This window comes from Dryobates pubescens, chromosome 2 (genome assembly GCF_014839835.1).
Source record: "Dryobates pubescens isolate bDryPub1 chromosome 2, bDryPub1.pri, whole genome shotgun sequence".
NCBI lineage: Eukaryota > Metazoa > Chordata > Aves > Piciformes > Picidae > Dryobates > Dryobates pubescens.
Genome location: NC_071613.1, coordinates 9,891,191 through 9,909,500, shown reverse-complemented (window position 1 = coordinate 9,909,500; position 18,310 = coordinate 9,891,191). Strand labels below are relative to the sequence as shown.

The 18,310-nt window shown below is 44.1% G+C and overlaps 1 protein-coding gene across 3 annotated transcripts in view; it reads left to right on the top strand.

Annotated features, from left to right (window-relative positions):
- Positions 1–18,310, top strand: part of CDC42BPA (CDC42 binding protein kinase alpha) — a 192,699-nt gene that overhangs the window by 92,046 nt on the left and 82,343 nt on the right. For all 3 annotated transcript variants that reach the window (XM_054169969.1, XM_054169985.1, XM_054169978.1), the window contains exon 6: positions 17,776–17,869. In XM_054169969.1, coding sequence (XP_054025944.1) covers positions 17,776–17,869 — 94 coding nt within the window. The remainder of the gene's footprint in view (positions 1–17,775; positions 17,870–18,310) is intronic.

The following is an 18,310-nucleotide window of genomic DNA, read 5'->3' as shown; positions in this document are numbered from 1 at the left end:
CTGTGATGTTTATGCTGTTCAGTGGTCCTTTATTAGCTCTTGAGGAGCAGCCTTTTAGTATTTCCTTCTGCAGCAGCAAGCTGTGATATTACTGCCACTGCAACTCTGGAGTTTTAAATCAGATTCAGTGGGTAAAGTCACAGAATCACAGAACTGTCAGGGTTGGAAGGGACCTCAGAGATCATGCAGTTCCAAGTCCCCTGGCATGGGCAGGGACACCTCACACTACATTAGGTTCAAGTCCAGGAAAAGTGCATTGGAAAGGTACAAAAAAACACTGGTTTGAACAGAAGGGAAAAAAAAGGAATGGAGAGGCTGAAATCTGTTTTGGTAATGGTTTTCATTCTCATATAGGAAATCTTTTGATTTAGTCTGGATGTTAGGAAGAAATTCTTTCTGGTGAGGATGGTGAGACACTGGTACACGCTGCCTAGAGGGGTTGTGGACACCCACTCCCTGGAAGTGCTCAAGGGCTGGTTGGATGAGGCCTTGAGCAGTCTGGGCTAATGGGACGTGTCCCTGCCTCTGGCAGGGGATTTGGAACTGGATGAGCTTTAAGGTCTCCTCCAACCTTAACTGTTCAATGATTCTATGAATTTCTGATTCCCCACTCTTGAGTAAAAATTTTACTTTGTGTTTTACTCAGACTTTTCCTGAAGCAGATCAGATAGAACAGGTGTCCAAAGAAAGTTTTGGATTAACTCCATTGATGCATCACGTGAATAAATCATTTGTAGCTGTAACTGGTCTGTTTGCTAGTTTTAAGTTTTAAACTGCTCTTCCCTGCTGTACAAAAATTGCTTTTCAGTTTGGTTTCCTGAGAGGAAAGCAATGCTTGAGTCTCAGCCAGCCAGACAGTAGTCAAGTCTTGTAAGTTCAGATGTCAATCAAAGAGAAGCATCAAAACTAACTAAAAGTACTGGTTATGCGAGTTCTGAACTGCACTTTCTGCAGCATTACCTACAGCCAAGGACTTACTGTCAGGCTCCTGTTAGCCATTAGGTGCACAATAGACAGCTAACTCTTCTTGAAGAGGCAAGCGACAATGAGATTAACACTTGGGCAAAGGACTGAAAATAGCAACTTTGATCATCTGCCGACCAGCTATTGAAATGGAGGAGGATGCTAGACAGAAACACATGGGGGAGAAGGAAAGAAGAAGGCATGGGTGGCTTCAGGGGCCTGGGGAGGGGAGTTTTGTGCTTTTTAATATTCCTAAATAGCTGTTTGTTTAAAGGTAGTATTCTCTGACTTCCTTTTAAAAAGCAAGTTCAGGTCCAGGTTTCACTCTCTGTTTGAATCACTCTTTAATACACACACTTGTAGAGCAGGTTGCTCAAGGCCTCATCCAACCTGGCCTTGAACGCCTCCAGGGAGGGGGCATCCATGACCTTCCTGGGCAACCTGTTCCAGTGTCTCACCATCCTCACTGGAAAGAATTTCTTCCTAATCTCCAGCCAAAATCTGCCCTTCTCAAGCTTCAGTGCATTCCCTATCATCCTGTCACTATAAACCCTTGTAAAAGGTCCTTTCCTGCCTTTCTTGTAGCTCCCTTTAGGTACTGGAAGGGGCCAGTTGTGGGTGAGAAACTGAAGGAGAGTGTTCCAATGAGTAATAATCTATATAATTTTTAATGTAGTTCTGTTACCTGAAAGGATCCTACAGGATGTTTGGAGAGGGACTTTTCCTAAGGATGTCTAGAGACAGGACAAGGGGGAATGCTTTTTAATCTGAGGGAGAGTAGGTTTATATTGGATCTCAGAAAGAAGCTCTTCAGTATGAGGGTGGTGAGACTCTGGAATGGGTTGCCTAGAAAAGTTGTGCATGTCTTCTCCCTGGAGGTGTTTAAAGCCAGATTGGATGAAGCATTGGGCAATCAAGTCCAGTTGAGAGGCATCCCTGCCCTTGACAGGGGTGTTGGAGTAGATGATCTCTGAGTTCCTTTCCAACCTAGGCCATTCTTTGTTTCTGTGGAATAGAATGCCATGTTTGCAGTGTTCAAGATCATGATCAACCTGGAGCAATCAAGAGAGATTATCCTAACTTTGGTGTTACTGTTTCAGGACTAGTAGGTTCTTTGCTCTCTGCTGTTCTACTTTTTCCTTGCTAGGAAGGAGTCTTCTTTCCTATTAGCATTTAACCTATATACTCTTAATTTAGGGTACAGTTAAGCAGAAGACATGTTTGGAAAAGCCATGCTTTTGTCTGCTGCTCTTCAGTACCTCCCCCCTGCCTCCCTTTTTCTTTATCTTTTATTTCTTTGAAGGGGGTAGATATCCTTACCAACACTGCCTTCCATTAAAGAAAGAGGAAACACAAATATCTGTGTCACTGCTGAGTAAAGCTTTATTGGGTGAAGGAGGGAGAAAGAAAAGCATCTGTGTAGCACATTAAATGGCTGTATAGCAGTGTTGTGTTCTGAAGCACTCTTCTTCCTGCTGGGCAGTCAGTGAAATCTAGAGACAGACTAGCCTAGGGGAAGAACAGTAAAATATATAGGGTAAAACAGTGCTTCTTCCCATCTTGCAAGAGCTAGGGCAAGTACTGGATGTATGTATTTCTTCTGTTGGAAATAGCATTGCTTTTCTTCTCCATGTAGGCCATTTATTTGATTGATTTTTTTTTTTTTAGCCTCCAGGGTTTACTTTGCAGCTTTGTATCTTATCTTTGTTTTGTTTCCCACATAACTTCAGGAACAATTACCAATATTTTAAATTTTTTTTTTGTAATGTCCTCCCTATTCCTTTGTATTTTATGTGCCTTAGAAGAATGGAGAAAACACTTTAGTGTGTTTCTTCCCTCCTCCTCCCCTTTAATATATTTTTACAGCTTTGTGGTGATTTTTATTGCCGATGAAATACATGGATGGGAGAGGGATAAGATCAACCTTTTATTAACACTCTATATCCTTCCTTTAGCACAATGAAAAGCATCTAGTGATCATAAAATGGTCTGCGTTGGAAGAGACCCCAAAGGTCATCTAGTCCAAGTAGCAGAGACATCGTCCACTAGATCATATTTCCCAGAGCCTTGTCAATCCAGGGATGGGGCCTCGACTACCTCCCTGGGCAGTCCGTTCCAGTATTCCACCACCCTCATGGTAAAGAACATATTTCTAACATCCAATCTAAATCTGCTCTGATTTCAGAGCATTGCCCTTCATCCTGTCACTGCAGGCCTTTGGAAACAGTCTCTCTGCAGCCTTCTTGTAGGCTTCCTTCAGGTACTGGAAGGCTGCTTTTAGGTCTCCCTGGAACCTTCTCTTCTTTAGGCTGATCTGGTGATCTCAGAACTCTGTCCTGTACAGACCTCCCTTTCCCTCGCCTCCCATAGCTCTTGGTGTATTTCTATCTGTGTATTTATTCCCAGAGGAAGATGGAAAAGGACTAGAGAAGAATTGCTGTGGGATGCAGTCTGGAATGAGCAGGTTGGTTTGTCCCTTCATCACCCCCAGAAATTTTCTAGCAATTTGCAGCTAGCAGCTCACTGAGCTAAGGCTCAAAGCACTTAGAAATATCCCTGATAATTAAAAAACATCCACATGTCTTACAGAGACACTCTTCTGTAAAAAAATATGTGAAAACAGGTTGCCCAGGGAGGTTGTGGCTGCTCCCTCCCTGGAGGTGTTCAGGGTTGAATGAGGCCTTGAGCAACCTGGGCCAGTGGGAGGTGTGCCTGCCCATGGCATGGGGGTTGGAACGAGGTGATCTTTATGGTCCCTTCCAACCCAAAACATTCCATGTATCTGTGAAAACTTGTTGAATTGTCCATACAGCTTCCCAGCAAACACTTCTTCTGTGAACTGCTTTCTTAGCATCATCAATACATTAAAGAAAGGGGGAAAAAAAGGAGTAGGATGCCCAGAGAGGTGTTGGAGTGACCATTCCTGGAGGTGTTCAAGGAATGTGTGAATGTGGCACTGTGGGACATGGTTGAATGGCCATGGTGGTGTTAAGTTGAATGTTGGACTCAATGAACTTAGAGGCCTTTTCCAACTGAAACAGTTCTGTGATTTTTATGAAGAAAAATAAAAAGGAAAAATGTTTGCCTCTCATTGCCAAAACCAATCAAGTCCTGGATTTGTTCCTCAAATTACCACATAGAATGGTCTGGGTTGGAAGGGACCTCCAAAGGTCATCTAGTCCAAGCCCTGTGTGTAGTTGTACTGAAATGCAGAGAGCAGGTATCTAAAATGAGAATCACAAAGGAAGAGTAGAGTAGAGCAGAATAGAATAGAATTAACCAGGTTGGAAAAGACCTTTGAGATCATGGAGTCCAACCTATCACCGAACACCATCTACTCAACTAAATCATGGCACTAAGTGCCTCATCCAGTCTTCTCTTGAACACCTCCAGTGATGGTAATTCCACCACCTCCCTGGGCAGCCCATTCCAAGGGCCAATCACTCTTTCTGTGAAGAACTTCTTCCTAACATCCAGCCTAAACCTCCCCTGGTGCAGATTGAGACTGTGTCCTCTAGTTCTGTTGGTGTTTGCCTGGGAGAAGAGACCAGCCCCCACCTGTCTATGTCCCTTCAGGTAGTTGTATAGAGCAATAAGGTCTCCCCTGAGCCTCCTGTTCTCCAGGCTAAGAACACATTTATCTGCTTACAGATGCATTCAGGTTATCCAGCACAGGTAGTAATTTACAGTCCAACAGCTGGGCATATTCTGGATTCCTCATTAGCCTCTTCCTTCAGGACTTCTCTGACAGATGGCACTCACAGATGGACACAACATTCTTAAGGAGCTTACTCTTTCTACTCCCTTACCCGCCGGTAACTCAGGATACTATTAGAAATGTAAAAGCTTTGACATGAATTAGCCTTACTTAGCAGCCCTTAATTTTTTAATCTTCAGAGTATGCTGCAGGGGTAGTGGCTGTAGAGTTCTTAATCTGTTTACTTAAGTTCTTAGAAGCCAAAATGGAATTCCAATAAAGTTGATGTGGTAAAACAAGGGAAATATACATGTTTTGGAATTGTCTTGATTAAGACCTTTTGTCCCCATCTTTTAGAGGAAAGCTGTAAATGATATGTGAAAGAGTAACCAGAAACAGCTCTGTCAGCTGAAGTTCACAGAGTTCAAACAACCCTCTTGGTATTCCATGGTGATTGGATTGAAATCTTAAGTGAATAAACTTAATATTTAAAGCTGACTGGTCAATGAAACTTGTTTCTACAACCAGCACCTGGGTTTAGGGTTTTGGGGTTTTTTTGAGTTAGCATTGAAAGTAGCATCCAATAGACTGCCACACACACAAAAAGAGCAAACTGTCTTCCAGGTCTGGAATAGACTTCTAGGACAGTCTGTTGTGAGCTTAGGTGGTGGTGGTTCTCAATACTCGGGCAGCTATGGGCTTGAAGGCCAAGGCCATGACTCCCTCAAGTGTTGACTGAAATGGAGGTTTTCTCTGAATACTTTTGGTGTGGAGTTTCTGTTGAGGAATGTGAAGCCATAAGCAGAATGATCCCATCCAAAAAAAGCATTGTGACAGCTGGGCAGGTTAGAGGTGAAAATAGTGAGTGCCCTCTGCCAGGTATTTGTAGCTCATTAGGAAACTAGAAGAACACCAGATGGAGGTAGAGAAATCAAATCAGGGTTGGTGGGGATTTTTTGTTTGTTTATTTTTCAATACTCTATAAATTCAAGGTTCCCAGCTCTTCCTTCACAAATAGTACAGAACCCACTGTGGCAAAACTTCTGGTTCACAGCCGTTTCCAACTGCTCTTTGTTCTTTGGTTTTTTTCCTTCAGGGTCTCTCTGGCAAAGGTGGTTTGTGAGCTGAGCAGCCCACTCCCCACCATTGTATTAAGAAGAAATTCTTTACAGTGAGAGTGATGAGACACTGGAACAGGTTGCCCAGGGAGGTTGTGGATGCTCTCTCCCTAGAGAGCCAGGTTAGGTGAGGCCTTGAGCAACCTGGTTGAGTGGGAGGTGTCCCTGCCCATGGCAAGGGGCTTGGGACTAGGTAGTCTTTTAGGTCCCTTACAACTTAATCTTATAATTCTGTGATTTTTTTTTTTTTTTAATAGAGTTATAGAATCACAGAATAGTTTTGGTTGGAAGGGACTTCCAAAGGTCATCTAGTCCTGCTCCCCTGCAGTTGCCCAGACCCTTGTGAAGCCTGTCCTTGAATATCTCCAGAGATATTTCCCTGAGCAACCTGTTCCAGTGTTTGAGCACCCTCATGGTGCAGAACTTGTTCCTGACATCCAATCTAAATCTTCTCTTCTCTCATTTCAAACCATTGCCCCTCATTCTATCACTGCAGGCCTTTGTAAACAATCCCTCTTCAGCTTTCTTGTAGCCCCCTTCAGCCCTGGTAGACAGCAGGATGACTATGAGCCGGCAATGTGCCCTTGTGTCCAAGGAGGCCAGTGGCATTCTGGGGTGGATTACAAGCTCCAGAGAGGTTCTCTTTCCCCTGTACTCTGCCCTGGTGAGGCTGCATCTGGAATATTGTGTCTAGTTCTGGGCCACTCAGTCCCTTACCAAGAAGAATTTTTCAATTTACCTATTATTTTTTTTTTCTAAAGAAGGGGGCAAATAGATATAGGCAACTTTAAAAATTACAGAATCACAGAATGCTTTGGGTTGGAAGGGACCTTAAAGATCATCTAGTTCCAACCCCCCCTGCCATGGGCAGGGACACCTTCCGCTAGCCCAGGTTGCTCAAGGCCTCATCCAACCTTGCCTTGAACACATCCAGGGAGGGGACATCCACAACCTTCCTGGGCAACCTGTTCCAGTGTCTCACCACCCACACTGTAAAGAAGTTCTCTTTGGATTAGAACCATTAGAGTATTTGAGAGATCCATTACTTGAAAGCAAATCCACATGCACAAAGGCCATTTTACTAAGGTAAATGAATCCTAGGACATTAAACTATGATGTGGTGGAACATATATTTGTAAGCCAGGAACTGCACTCAGTTTAAGTGTTCAGGAATGAATATCAGTGCCTGAACAAACTCAAGATGTATATATGTTGGCTGATGTACTCATTCCCTGTTGTTTGTTATGATTTCCTTTATTAGCATTTGAAATTCCTAAAGACCATTGGATACCACAAGTTAAATACTGTGTTATGTCCTGAATATTTGGCTGAGTGGCAGAAAGAAAGGATGTAAAGGACTGGGAGAGGACTTGGAGAGGTCAGCTAATACTTTTCTTCTGCTGCAAGGCAAGACCAAACCATAGCTGAACCATTCTTGACAGATGTTTGTCTAACCAGTTCTTAAAAAACCATACAGCTGGAGATGGTGAAATTTCCCTCAGCAATTTGTTCTGATGTCCTACTGTTGTTATTATGAGAGTGTTCTCTAGTGTCTCACTACCTATCTTGCATTGGGATTTAAATTCATTATTTTGTGTGTTGTCCACATTCAGTGTGGATAAAAATCGGCCTCAGTCAGTTTTATCAGAGTACCTTAGGTCTGTGGTGCAAGTTCTCTGCAGTGAAAGAGGAATGTGGTTACCTTATTTTTAATGGACACAAGTTATTTCTCACAAGGCATTAAAAAAGTCCACTTGATGGAACAGGTAGCTTAAAACTATGCAAGCTGAGATTCATTACCTCATTGTGTAGGTGTTGTAGCACATCTATTGCATCTAGGACATGGAAGTTGGGTTTCTCTATTGTCTTTCAACTAGTTTTGTGATGTTACTAAGGATAAAACTTGGTTAGGATCATAGAATGGTTTAGGTTGGAAGGGACCTTAAAGATCATCCAGTTCCAACCCCCTGCCATGGTCAAGGACACCTCCCACTAGACCAGGTTGCTCAAAGCCTCATCCAGCCTGGCCCTTCAACACCTCCAGGGGGAGGGCATCCACTACCTCCCTGGGCAACCTGCTCCAGTGTCTCACCACCCTCACTGTCAAGAATTTCTTCCTAATCTCCAGTCTAAATCTTCCTTCCTCAGGCTTAAAACCATTGCCCCTTGTCCTGTCACAAGAAGCCCTTGGAAAAAGTCCCTTCCTGCTTTTCTTGTAGGCCCCCTTCAGGTACTGGAAAACTGCTCTAAGGTCTCCGTGGAGCTTTCTCTTTTCCAGGCTCATCAGGTCAATATTTCCAGTACAAACAGGAACTGCACATGCTGGTCAGTAAAAAATGACTGCATCATAGATCTGGGACCTTTATTGCTTTGGTCTGGTTGCCCTCTCCTAATAATTGCTGGGTGTCTGTCCTCTGATTTTATTGAGATTTAGATGCATGCTCTGCTGCTGAGAGCACTGAGATTCTTTTGGTAGTGGTGAATTACTGGGTGTTTCTGGAACAACACACACACAATGATTTATTGTCAAGAGTTAGTGAGAAAACAGGACACTTTTACAGTAGTAAGATTCTGTTGAAGGAAAAATAAGAAGTTGAACCTTTTTGTGGTGATTCTAAAATAAGATTGCTGATAGCATTGATTTTATCCATATAGTTGCTTTGCTTAGAAGCAACTTGAGACATCACTTTTGCCAAACTAAGATCTTGACTAAGGATGATCCTGTGTTCTGAAGGAAATTTTGGATAAAAAAATCCAGGCATACTGGGGTAGGGTCTTTGTTGTATTTTTTTGCTGTAGGTAACCATTTTGTGAATCTCTGAACCTGGCAGAGGATACCATTGCTTGTTCTGAGTGGTTAATTTTAGTGTTCAGTCTTTGACTGTTCCTTGACTTCAAGGCTACTACAGCTTTTGCAGCTGCAAGCTTTTAATTTGTAATTTTAATTTTGTTTACTGTACAAACATGATGCAACTGTTTGGGTGCTATGTAAATCATAAGGTTGTGATGAGGCTGCAGCTGGAGTATTTTGTCCAGGCTGCTCAGTTCAGGAAGGACCTCAGGGAATTGCTTGAAAGAGTCCAGCACAGAGCCACAAAGATGCTGAAGGCAGTGGAACATCTCCCTGCTGAGGAAAGGCTGAGGGAGCTGGGGCTCTTTAGCTTGGGAGAGCAGAGGAGCCTGAGGGGTGACCTCATCCATGTTTACAAAGATGTGCAGGGCAGTGTCAGGAGGACAGAGCCAGGCTCTGCTCGGTGATGTCCAATGATGGGACAAGGGGCAATGGGTGCAAGCTGGAGCAGAGAAGGTTCCACGTGAAAACTTTTTCACTGTGAGGGTGGCAGAATCCTGGAACAGGCTGCCCAGAAATGTGGAGTCTCCTTCCCTGGAGACATTCCAAACTTGCCAGGATGTGTTCCTGTGTGACCTGCCCTGTGTGATCCTGCTCTGGCAGGGGGTTTAGACTCACTGATCTTTTGAGGTTCCTTCCTACCCCTAGCATTCTGTGATTCTGTAATTCTTTGAATTCAATTGAAATAAGCACTTTTTTGGATTCTACCCAAAAGTGGAGGAGTGTCTGTTTAGGAGAAGGCACAGCAGAGTCTTGATAAGAGGCACAGCTAATGAGGTCCAGCATATCCCAGTTTTCTCATGCTGCTATCTTGTGCAGCCTATCTTTTTGGGATTAGTAAGGAATAACTGCCCCCTGCCCAGATCCCATGTGGCTCAGTGCGTGCTGGCCTTTCTGCCAGAAGGAGCCTATTCCTAGTTTTTCTACAAATAAACTGTAGTTGGCAGAATGTGGCAACTTTGATAAAACCCAGTACACTGTGATGGAAAATGGAAGTAAGCTCCTGGCCATCAATGTCCATAGGTTTAACTTGGAGGGGGGGAAAGGAAGCATCATTTGAGTGACATTCTTGATGGAAGTTCAGCAGCTGTCTCACTCTGCATATCTAAAGCAGGCTGTCAGTATGACATTGCTTGAGTATCTTAATAAAAACTTCACAGGCACCAAATTTCCTTTCACTGGAGTGCTGCCAAAAGCAAATGTCTTCGCTTTTTTGTCATGGATGTGGCATTTCTGCATGAGGAGAGAAGTGGAGCGTGGAAGAAAAGTCTTCCTGAAGCAACAGAAGGGAGTGCAATGAGCAGTTTGCCAAACTTCTGTCCTGACTAAGGATAGTCCTGTGTTTTGAAGGAATTCTGGATAAAAACTCCAGGCATTCTGGCAGTAGGGTCCTGGGGTTTGGGTGTTTGTTTGGTTTTTTTTTGAGTAGGTAACCTGTCAAAGGATAATCTCTCTTGTTCTAAGAGTGGATAATTGTAGAATCCTAGAATCATAGAATTGTCAGGGCTGGAAGGGACCTCAGGGATCATCCAGTTCCATCCCCCTTGCCACAGTCAGGCACACCTCACACTAGATCAGGTTGCTCACAGCCACATCCAGCCTGGCCTTCAAAACCTCCAAGGATGAGGCTTCCACCACCTCCCTGGGCAACCTGTGGCAGTGTCTCACCACCCACATGGGGAAGAACTTCTTCCTAACATCCAATCTGAATCTACCCTTTTGTTTTTTTTTCCATTCTCCCCAGTCCTATCACTCCCTGACACCCTAAAAAGTCCCTCCCCAGCTTTCTTGTAGCCCCCTTCAGATACTGGAAGGCCACAATAAGGTCTCCTCAGAGCCTTCTCCAGACTGAATAGCCCCAACTCTCTGAGTCTGTCCTCACAGGAGAGGTGCTCCAGCCCTCTTATCATCCTTGTGGCCCTTCTCTGGACTGATGTCTGATGTCTGCTTTTAACCTTTTGATTTATAATTTTGGGAAATGCTCTTGCATGTATGATGAGAAAATAATATGCTCTGAAATCCTCAATTAGTAATAAATTGCCTGGATCAATGTCTCGGTGCCAGCAGTTACACCTGAAACTGATTTGATTTTAATCTTTTTTTTTTTTTTTTTTTTAATCTGGTGCTATTTTACTTAGCATTGTTAGCATTAAAAAATAAAAGTAAAAAAACCCAAACAAAAAACCAAACCCACAGCTCTTCATTTGGAGATCTCACAGGAAAAAACAAATTCAGTGAAAGCTGTTCATTTTGTTCTTGACTCTTCAAGGACAGCAAGTGACCTGCTTAGGAAAATTAATTACTTTCCATGCCTTTTAATGTTAACATTAGAAATAAACATTTGTTTTGCAGATTAACCTTTTCTTATGCAATGGACTAAAATAAACTGATAGCTCACCTATCAAATTGTTCCTTTGGCCAATGGCATCCTGGGCTTCATCAGAAGATGCGTGGCCAGCAGATCAATTGAGGTGATTCTGCCACCTTGCTCTGGTGAGACCTGACCTGGAATGCTGTGTCCAGGCCTGCAGCCCTCAATACAGGAAGAACATGGACCTGATGGAGTGAGTCCAGAGGAGGGCAGAAGGCTGGAACACCTCTGCTATGAAGAGAGGCTGAGGGAGCAGGGGTTGTTCAGCCTGGAGAAGAGAAGGCTCCAGGGACACCTAATACCAGCCTTCAAGTACCTGAAGGGGGCTACAAGAAGGATGGAGAGAGATTGTTTACAGAGGTCTGTAGTGATAGAAGGAAGGACAGTGGCTTCAAACTAGAGAAGAACAGATTTAGGTTGGATGTTGGGAATGAGTTCTTCACCATGAGGGCAGTGGAACACTGGAAGAGGTTGCCCAGGGAAATGGTTGTGGTCCCATCCTTGGAGAATACTCAAGGTGAGGCTTGACAGGGCTCTGGGCAGCCTGATCTAGTTGGGGATGTCCCTGCTTAGTACAGGGAGCTGGACTAGATGACCTTCAGAGGTCCCTTTCCAACCCAAACCATTCCAGGATCACTAAGTCTTCCCTCTTCAAGCTTCAATCCATTCCCTCTTGTCTTATCACTACAAGCTCATGTAAAAAGTCCCTCCACAGCTTTCTTGTAGCCCCCTTCAGATTTTGAAATGTAATTATAAGGTCTCCCTGGGCCCTTCTTTTCTCCATACTGAAGAGCCCCAAGTCTTTCAGCCTGTCCCCAAAGGAGAGATTCTCCAGCCTTGCGATCATCTTCATGGCCTCCTCTGGACCTGCTGCAGCAGTTCAATGTCCCTCTTATGCTGGGGGCACCAACTGCAGCTCATGACTGCTGCTTACTCATTCTGTTGCAGTGCTTGCATTAAACATCACTCTATTTTTCATACATCTTTTGATACATCTTCCTTTTTGATTGTCTGGTCTGGTCCCCTGCCTCCACAAGGCTGTCCATGAAACAAAAATAACTGATGATTCTTCTTAAATCTGCTGCTTCCTGTGCTGTAGACCTGAGGAACTCCATGTGGTCTGGCAAATAACTGAAGAGCATTGTCTTTCTTTGAATCATTGAATCCTAGGTGAACCTCAGGAACAGATGTGCTTTGAAACCATAAGATGACAAGATATTTTAAGTTGGAAGGAACTTAAGGAGGTTGCCCAGGGAGGTGGGTGGGGTTCAATCCCTGGAGATATTCCAGGTGAGGCTCGACAGGGCTCTGGGCAGCCTGATCTAGTTGAGGATGCCCCTGCTGACTGCAGAGGGGGTTGGACTGGATGACCTTTGGAGGTGCCTTCCAACCAAAACTATTCTGTGATTCTGTGGTTCTATTAAAAATAAATAAATTAAAAATCACAGAATTATAGGATTGTTTAGGTTGGAATGGACCTTGAAGATCATCTGGTTCCAAAACCCCTGTCACAGGCAGGAACACCCAGGTTGCTCAAGGCCTCATCCAACCTGGCTTTGAACACCTCTAGGCAGGCAGCATCTCCAACCTCCCTGGGTGACCTGTTCCAGTGTCTCAGCACCCTCACTGTAATGGTCTCATTCTGTGATTCTGTGACTAGTTCAAATTTCAGTCTGTGGGACCTCACAACTCCTGAAGTTTTGCTTAGTATTGGAAATAGATCCAGGGGAAAAAAAAATACATTCACGTGTACTAAAAATTCTTTTTAGTTGGCTTTCCAGCTGGAATGTGCTATGGATTTAGCATGTCTCAGAGGGAATACGTTTGCCTGAGTCTTACTGAAGAAATGAAAAGCTACTCTGGCTCATTAACAGAGAAATCCAAATGAATGGCAGTAATCCAGGTATCTGCTGTAGTCCTGTTTCAGAATGTTGTTTATATTAACACAGTGTGTATAGTGTTGGAGTTTTTAATTATGGCTTAAGAAAGCAAACTGTTTTAAAGAGAGGTGAGTGAAGTCATCTGGGTAAACATGCCACTCTGAAGAGCAGCTCCCCAAATTAAACCAAGAAGCATTATGAAAAATGATTCATTAAAGGCTTTTCACTTTTTTTTTTTCCTCAGAAGCCTCCACACTCATTTGCTGTTGCAGTTTCCAGTGACACTCAGACTGTTTATTTCTCTTGCATTGTCCACATGAACAGAAGCAAATAACCCAAGTATGCAAAACAAACACCAAGAGCATCACTTTCCCCAAGTTGCTGTGTAGTGCTGATTGCCTCCATGAGTCAGGACCAGTTCAGCTCACAACCTGATTCTGTGTTGGAGCCACGGCTTAAATGTTTGTAAAGAAAGTTATTCAGTCCCGACTTCTCTCTCCTTTCATACCTTTATGTCAGCCATTAAAGGGAAAAAAAGGGGGTGCAAACCAGCAGTCTGCTCAGCTCACATCCTCACACAGAATCAGAGTCATTGTGGTTGGAAAACACCTTCAAGATCACTAAGTCCCTTACATAACTCACCAGGACCACCACTACACCATATCCCTGAGCACCATGACTTTTAAAGACATCCAGGGCTGGTGATTCAGCCACTTCCCGGGGCAGCCTGTTCCACTCTATGAGAACCCTTTAGATAGAGACATTTTTCCTAATGTCAAACCTAAACCTTCCTCTTGTCCTCCCAGTTGGGACTTCTGAGAAGAGATGAACCCCCACCTCCCCATACCCTCCTTTCAGGGAGTTGTTGAGAGTGAGATCTCAGCCTCCTTTTTTCATAGAATGGTCTGGGTGGGAAGGGACATCCAAAGGTCATGCAGTCCAACCCCCCCGCTGCAGTCAGCAGGACATCCTCTACTAGATCAGGTTGCTCAGAGCTTTGTTGATCCTGACCTTGAACATGTCCAGAACTGGGGCCTCAGCTACCTCCCTGGGCAACCTGTTGTGGTGTTCCACTACCCTCATGATAAATAACTCTTTCCTAATGTTCAACCTCAATCTACTCTTCTCTAATTTCATTGCCCCCTGTCTTATTACTGCAGGCCTTTGTAAACAGTCCCTACCATCCTTCTTGTAGCCCCCTTCATGTACTGGAAGGCTGGTATTAGGTGTCCCTGGAGCCTTCTCTTCTCCAGGCTGAACAACCCCAGCTCCCTCTTTCCCTGCTCTGCATCCAGTAACGGATGGAGATTTGCCCTAGACCACCTTGTCTTGTTACTGGATTTAGAGAAACGTTTACGGAGGCTCTGCCTCAGGTAGCAGTTCCACAGAAAAACTGGTGCAAAGAATGTTTCTCTGGATGTGCAAAATCCCCACGTCCCTTTAGTTCCCTCTGGAGTACATTTGAAGAACTTGATTTGTACCGGGTCTAACTGGCGACCAGTACCTATTACGCATTGGGCTTCTCCCAGAAGCTGCTCTCAAAAGTAGGGCTGAACTGTCTTGGACTTGGGTAGAACTTAGGGTCTTCAGAGAGCATGATTCTGTCAGAGCAGTTCCCTCAATTCCATATTTGTTCCCTTTATAAGTCTAGTTCATAAAATGGCTTCCAAATGCTTATACTTCTTGAAAGTGAATTATTGTTTCATATTTCAAGTCAGCAGAAGTTTTCCTTCTAACTTGGTGAACTAATGGCAGGGTTATTGGAATATTGGTGCTTCATAGCTTTCTAGGCAGGTGAGCATAGTTGCTTGACTGAGCATCAGTTCTCCTTGAGTGACGTTGAAATTATTTGCCCATAATCACCTAGTAACGCTTACCTATGAAGATTCAAGCCAGTGGTCTGTTCACTAAACCAGAGAGCTTTTAATCATTTCCTCATTACTTCTGCCAGTTTGTACGTACTTGGTCTAGAATTTTCCTTCCTTGGTAATCTGCTTGAAGCAGTAAATGTTCAATGAGTCCAGAAAAGGGCTGGGAAGATGATTAGAGGGCTGGAGAAGCTTCCCTATGGGGGCAGGCTGAGAGAGTTGGGGTTGTTCAGCCTGGAGAAGGCTCTGGGGAGACCTTAAAGCAGTCTTCTAGTACATGAAGGGGGGCTACAAGAAATCTAAGGAGGAACTTTTTACAGGGGCTTGTAGTGATAGGATGAGAGGGAATGGATTGAAGCTTGAGGAGGAGAGATTTTAACTGGAGATTTAGGAAGACATTCTTTCCAGTGAGGGTGGTGAGACTCTGGAACAGGTTGCCCAGGGAGGCTGTGGATACTTCCTCCATGGAAGTGTTCAAGGCCAGGCTGGATGAGGCTTTGAGCAACCTGGTCTAGTGGAAGGTGTCCCTGCCCATGGCAGGAGGGGTTGGAACTAGGTGATCTTTAAGGTCTCTTCCAACTCAAACCATTCTATGAATCTATGAATCACTTTAAAGTGTGGGTGAGGCAAACTGCTCCTATGCTGGGGACACCAGAACTGGACACAGTATGTGAGGTAGGGTCTCAGAAGAGCAGGTTAAGGGGAAATAATCACTACAGGAGAACCGCCAGCTGTCATTCAAAACAAAAACCTGGAACAAAACTAATTTGCAGTTGAATCTAACAACTGCAGGCTCAGTGGAGAGGCCGGGTTTGTGCCACATGTTTTTTTTTCCTGTAATCACCACCTTCAAACTCCTTAGTGACACTGGTCACAGGTGCCAGCAATGCTTCTCTTTCAGACTGTCTTTTATTAACAGAATTGAGTTGAAAACAGAGCAGTCGTCCACAGACCACATCTCCTGTTCCAAAAGCAGAGAAGAATTTGTGTGCTGTCATTCAGCCAGACCTGGACAGGTTGCAGAGATGGGTGGGGAGAAATTGGATGAAATATAACAATGACAAGTGTAGAGTCTTGCAGCTGGGAAAGAACAAAACCGTGGACTAGGATAGGCTGGAAACTGACCTGGTGTAGAGCAGCACAGGGGAAAGGGACTTAGGGGGCCTGGTGGACATAAGAATGGCCATAAGCCGGCAATGTGCCCTTGTGGCCAAGAAGGCCAATGGCATCCTGGGGTGGATTAGAAGGGGTGAGGTGAGTAGGTGAAAGAGAAATTCTTCTTCCCCTCTAGTCTGCCATGATGAGGCCACATCTGGAGTATTGTGTCCAGTTCAAGAAGGACCTCAGCAAACTGCTTGAGAGAGTCTAGCACAGAGCTGCAATGATGCTGAGGGCAGTGGAACATCTCTCTGCTGAGGAAAGGCTGAGGGAGCTGGGAGTCTTTGACTTGGAGAAAAGGAGCCTGAGGGGTGACCTCATTCATGTTGTTAAAGGTGTGCAAGGCAGTGTCAGGAGGATGGAGCCAGGCTCTGCTCAGTGATGTCCAGTGATAGGCCAAGGGGCAGTGGGTGCAAGCTGGAGCAGAGGAGGTTCCACAGGAACAGAATGGAAAACTTTTTCACAGTGAGGGTGGCAGAGCCCTGGAGCAGGCTGCCCAGAGGGGTTGTGGTGTCTCCTTCTCTGGATACATTCCAAATCTGCCTAGATGTCTTCCTGCATGACCTACCCTAGGTGATCCTGCTCTGGTAGGGGGTTTGGACTGGATGATCTATGATGATGATTCTATGTGAAATGGTGTTCTTTTCTTTTCTTCCCTTCCTCTAAAAGTTATTCTGATGAAGTTATTATTGAGCCTTAGAAACTTCGCTTTGAAAGAAATACTTTTTTTCCCTTCTGAGTGCTTACAGGTTAATCTTTGTGCAGTGTTGAGAGCCCAGTGAGAGTTTTTCATGTTTTGTGCTGTTTTGTGAGGTTAAGTGGGAGAGGCTGGTATGATGATGGTGATTATTAGTATTACTTATTATTATTAGTTCTCTTGGGAGTATATTAAAAGATAGAACATGGATAAATGGAGCCTCAGGGGTGACTCATGTTTTTGTTTACTTTGAACTAGGTCCAGCTTCTAAGAGGAACTTTATTTTAGGTGCATGTTTTCACAGAGTGTTTTAAACCAAAGTTTGAATTCCAGAGGTCTCAGTAGGATGTGTTTGTTTTCAATGCACCCTGGGGTGCAGCAGGGAAAGTGTGTCCAGCAGATCTAGGGTGGTTTTCCCACTCTGTTATGTGCTGGTGAAATTACACCTGGGATAGTGTGTCTGGTTGTGGGCTCTCCAGTTCAAGAGAGACAGGAATATCCTGGAGAGAGTCCAACAGAGAGCTAAGAGGATGCTTAAGGGACTTGAACATCTCTTTTGCAAAGAAGGGCTGAGAAATCTGGGGCTGTTTAGTCTGGAGAAGAGAACACTCAGAGGGGATCTGATCAAAACCCACCTGGATGTGTTCCTGTGTGACCTGCTTTAAGTAGTCCTGCTCTGGCAGGCGGATTGGACTGGGTGATGTTTCAAGGTCCCTTCTAACTGCTGAAATTCTGTGATTCTGTGACCTCGACGATCAGCTGAGATGTCCATGAGAGAAAAATTCTGAAGACACTAAATGTTAAAATGTTAATTATTTCAGAGGTTCCTTGACCTTCGTTCTTTAGTAAAATTGAGATGCATAAGGATGCATTTGGAGTTGTACCTCACTAAAATTCTTCAGGCTATTTGAAAGTCATTTGCACAGAAGTTCAGAGCAAGTAAGATTCTTCTGTCTGCCTGTGGATTTGCTCACCCAATGCCTACTAAAATCAACAGACTTTACATGATTTGATCTCCAGCCTCTGCCATGAAACATCCCTGGTGCAGCTGTCACTATCTGAGTGACTGTGTTGCACCTGCTAATCTGTTGCTGGTTTGATGCTAAGTGTAGCAGACTGTATGCTATGCACGGTCTTTCTGTACTAATTCAGAAATGTCTTTTTAATTGCAGGGATATTAAACCAGACAACATCTTGATGGATATGAATGGACATATTCGGTTAGCAGATTTTGGTTCATGTCTGAAACTGATGGAAGATGGAACGGTAAATTCCAAAGCATGATACCTATTCCTGAATGCCCTTTTTGTAGTCCTTTGCTTGCCACTAGAATCTGTGTTATTGAAGAGAAAAGGTGCCTTGTGGCAAGTGAAATGGATTTGCAATGGTATTGGGATGTCACTCCCCTTGGTTCAAAAGGTGACTGCTCGCTGCTTGGATTTATGTTGGTAGATTATTTATATGATGCATTAAAAGCTTTTTAGGTGCATGGAGTCAGCTCTGAATAAATAGAGAAGTTACAGCATCCTCACTGTAAAGAATTTCTTCCTAATCTCCTGTCTAAATCTGCCCTCCTCAAACTTCAATCCATTCCCTCTTGTCCTATCACTACAAGCCCTTGTATAAAGTCCCTTTCCAGCCCCCTTCAGGCACTGGAGATGTTTGTTGATGAACTATGAACCTCTTCAGTTTTGAGCTCTGAGCAAT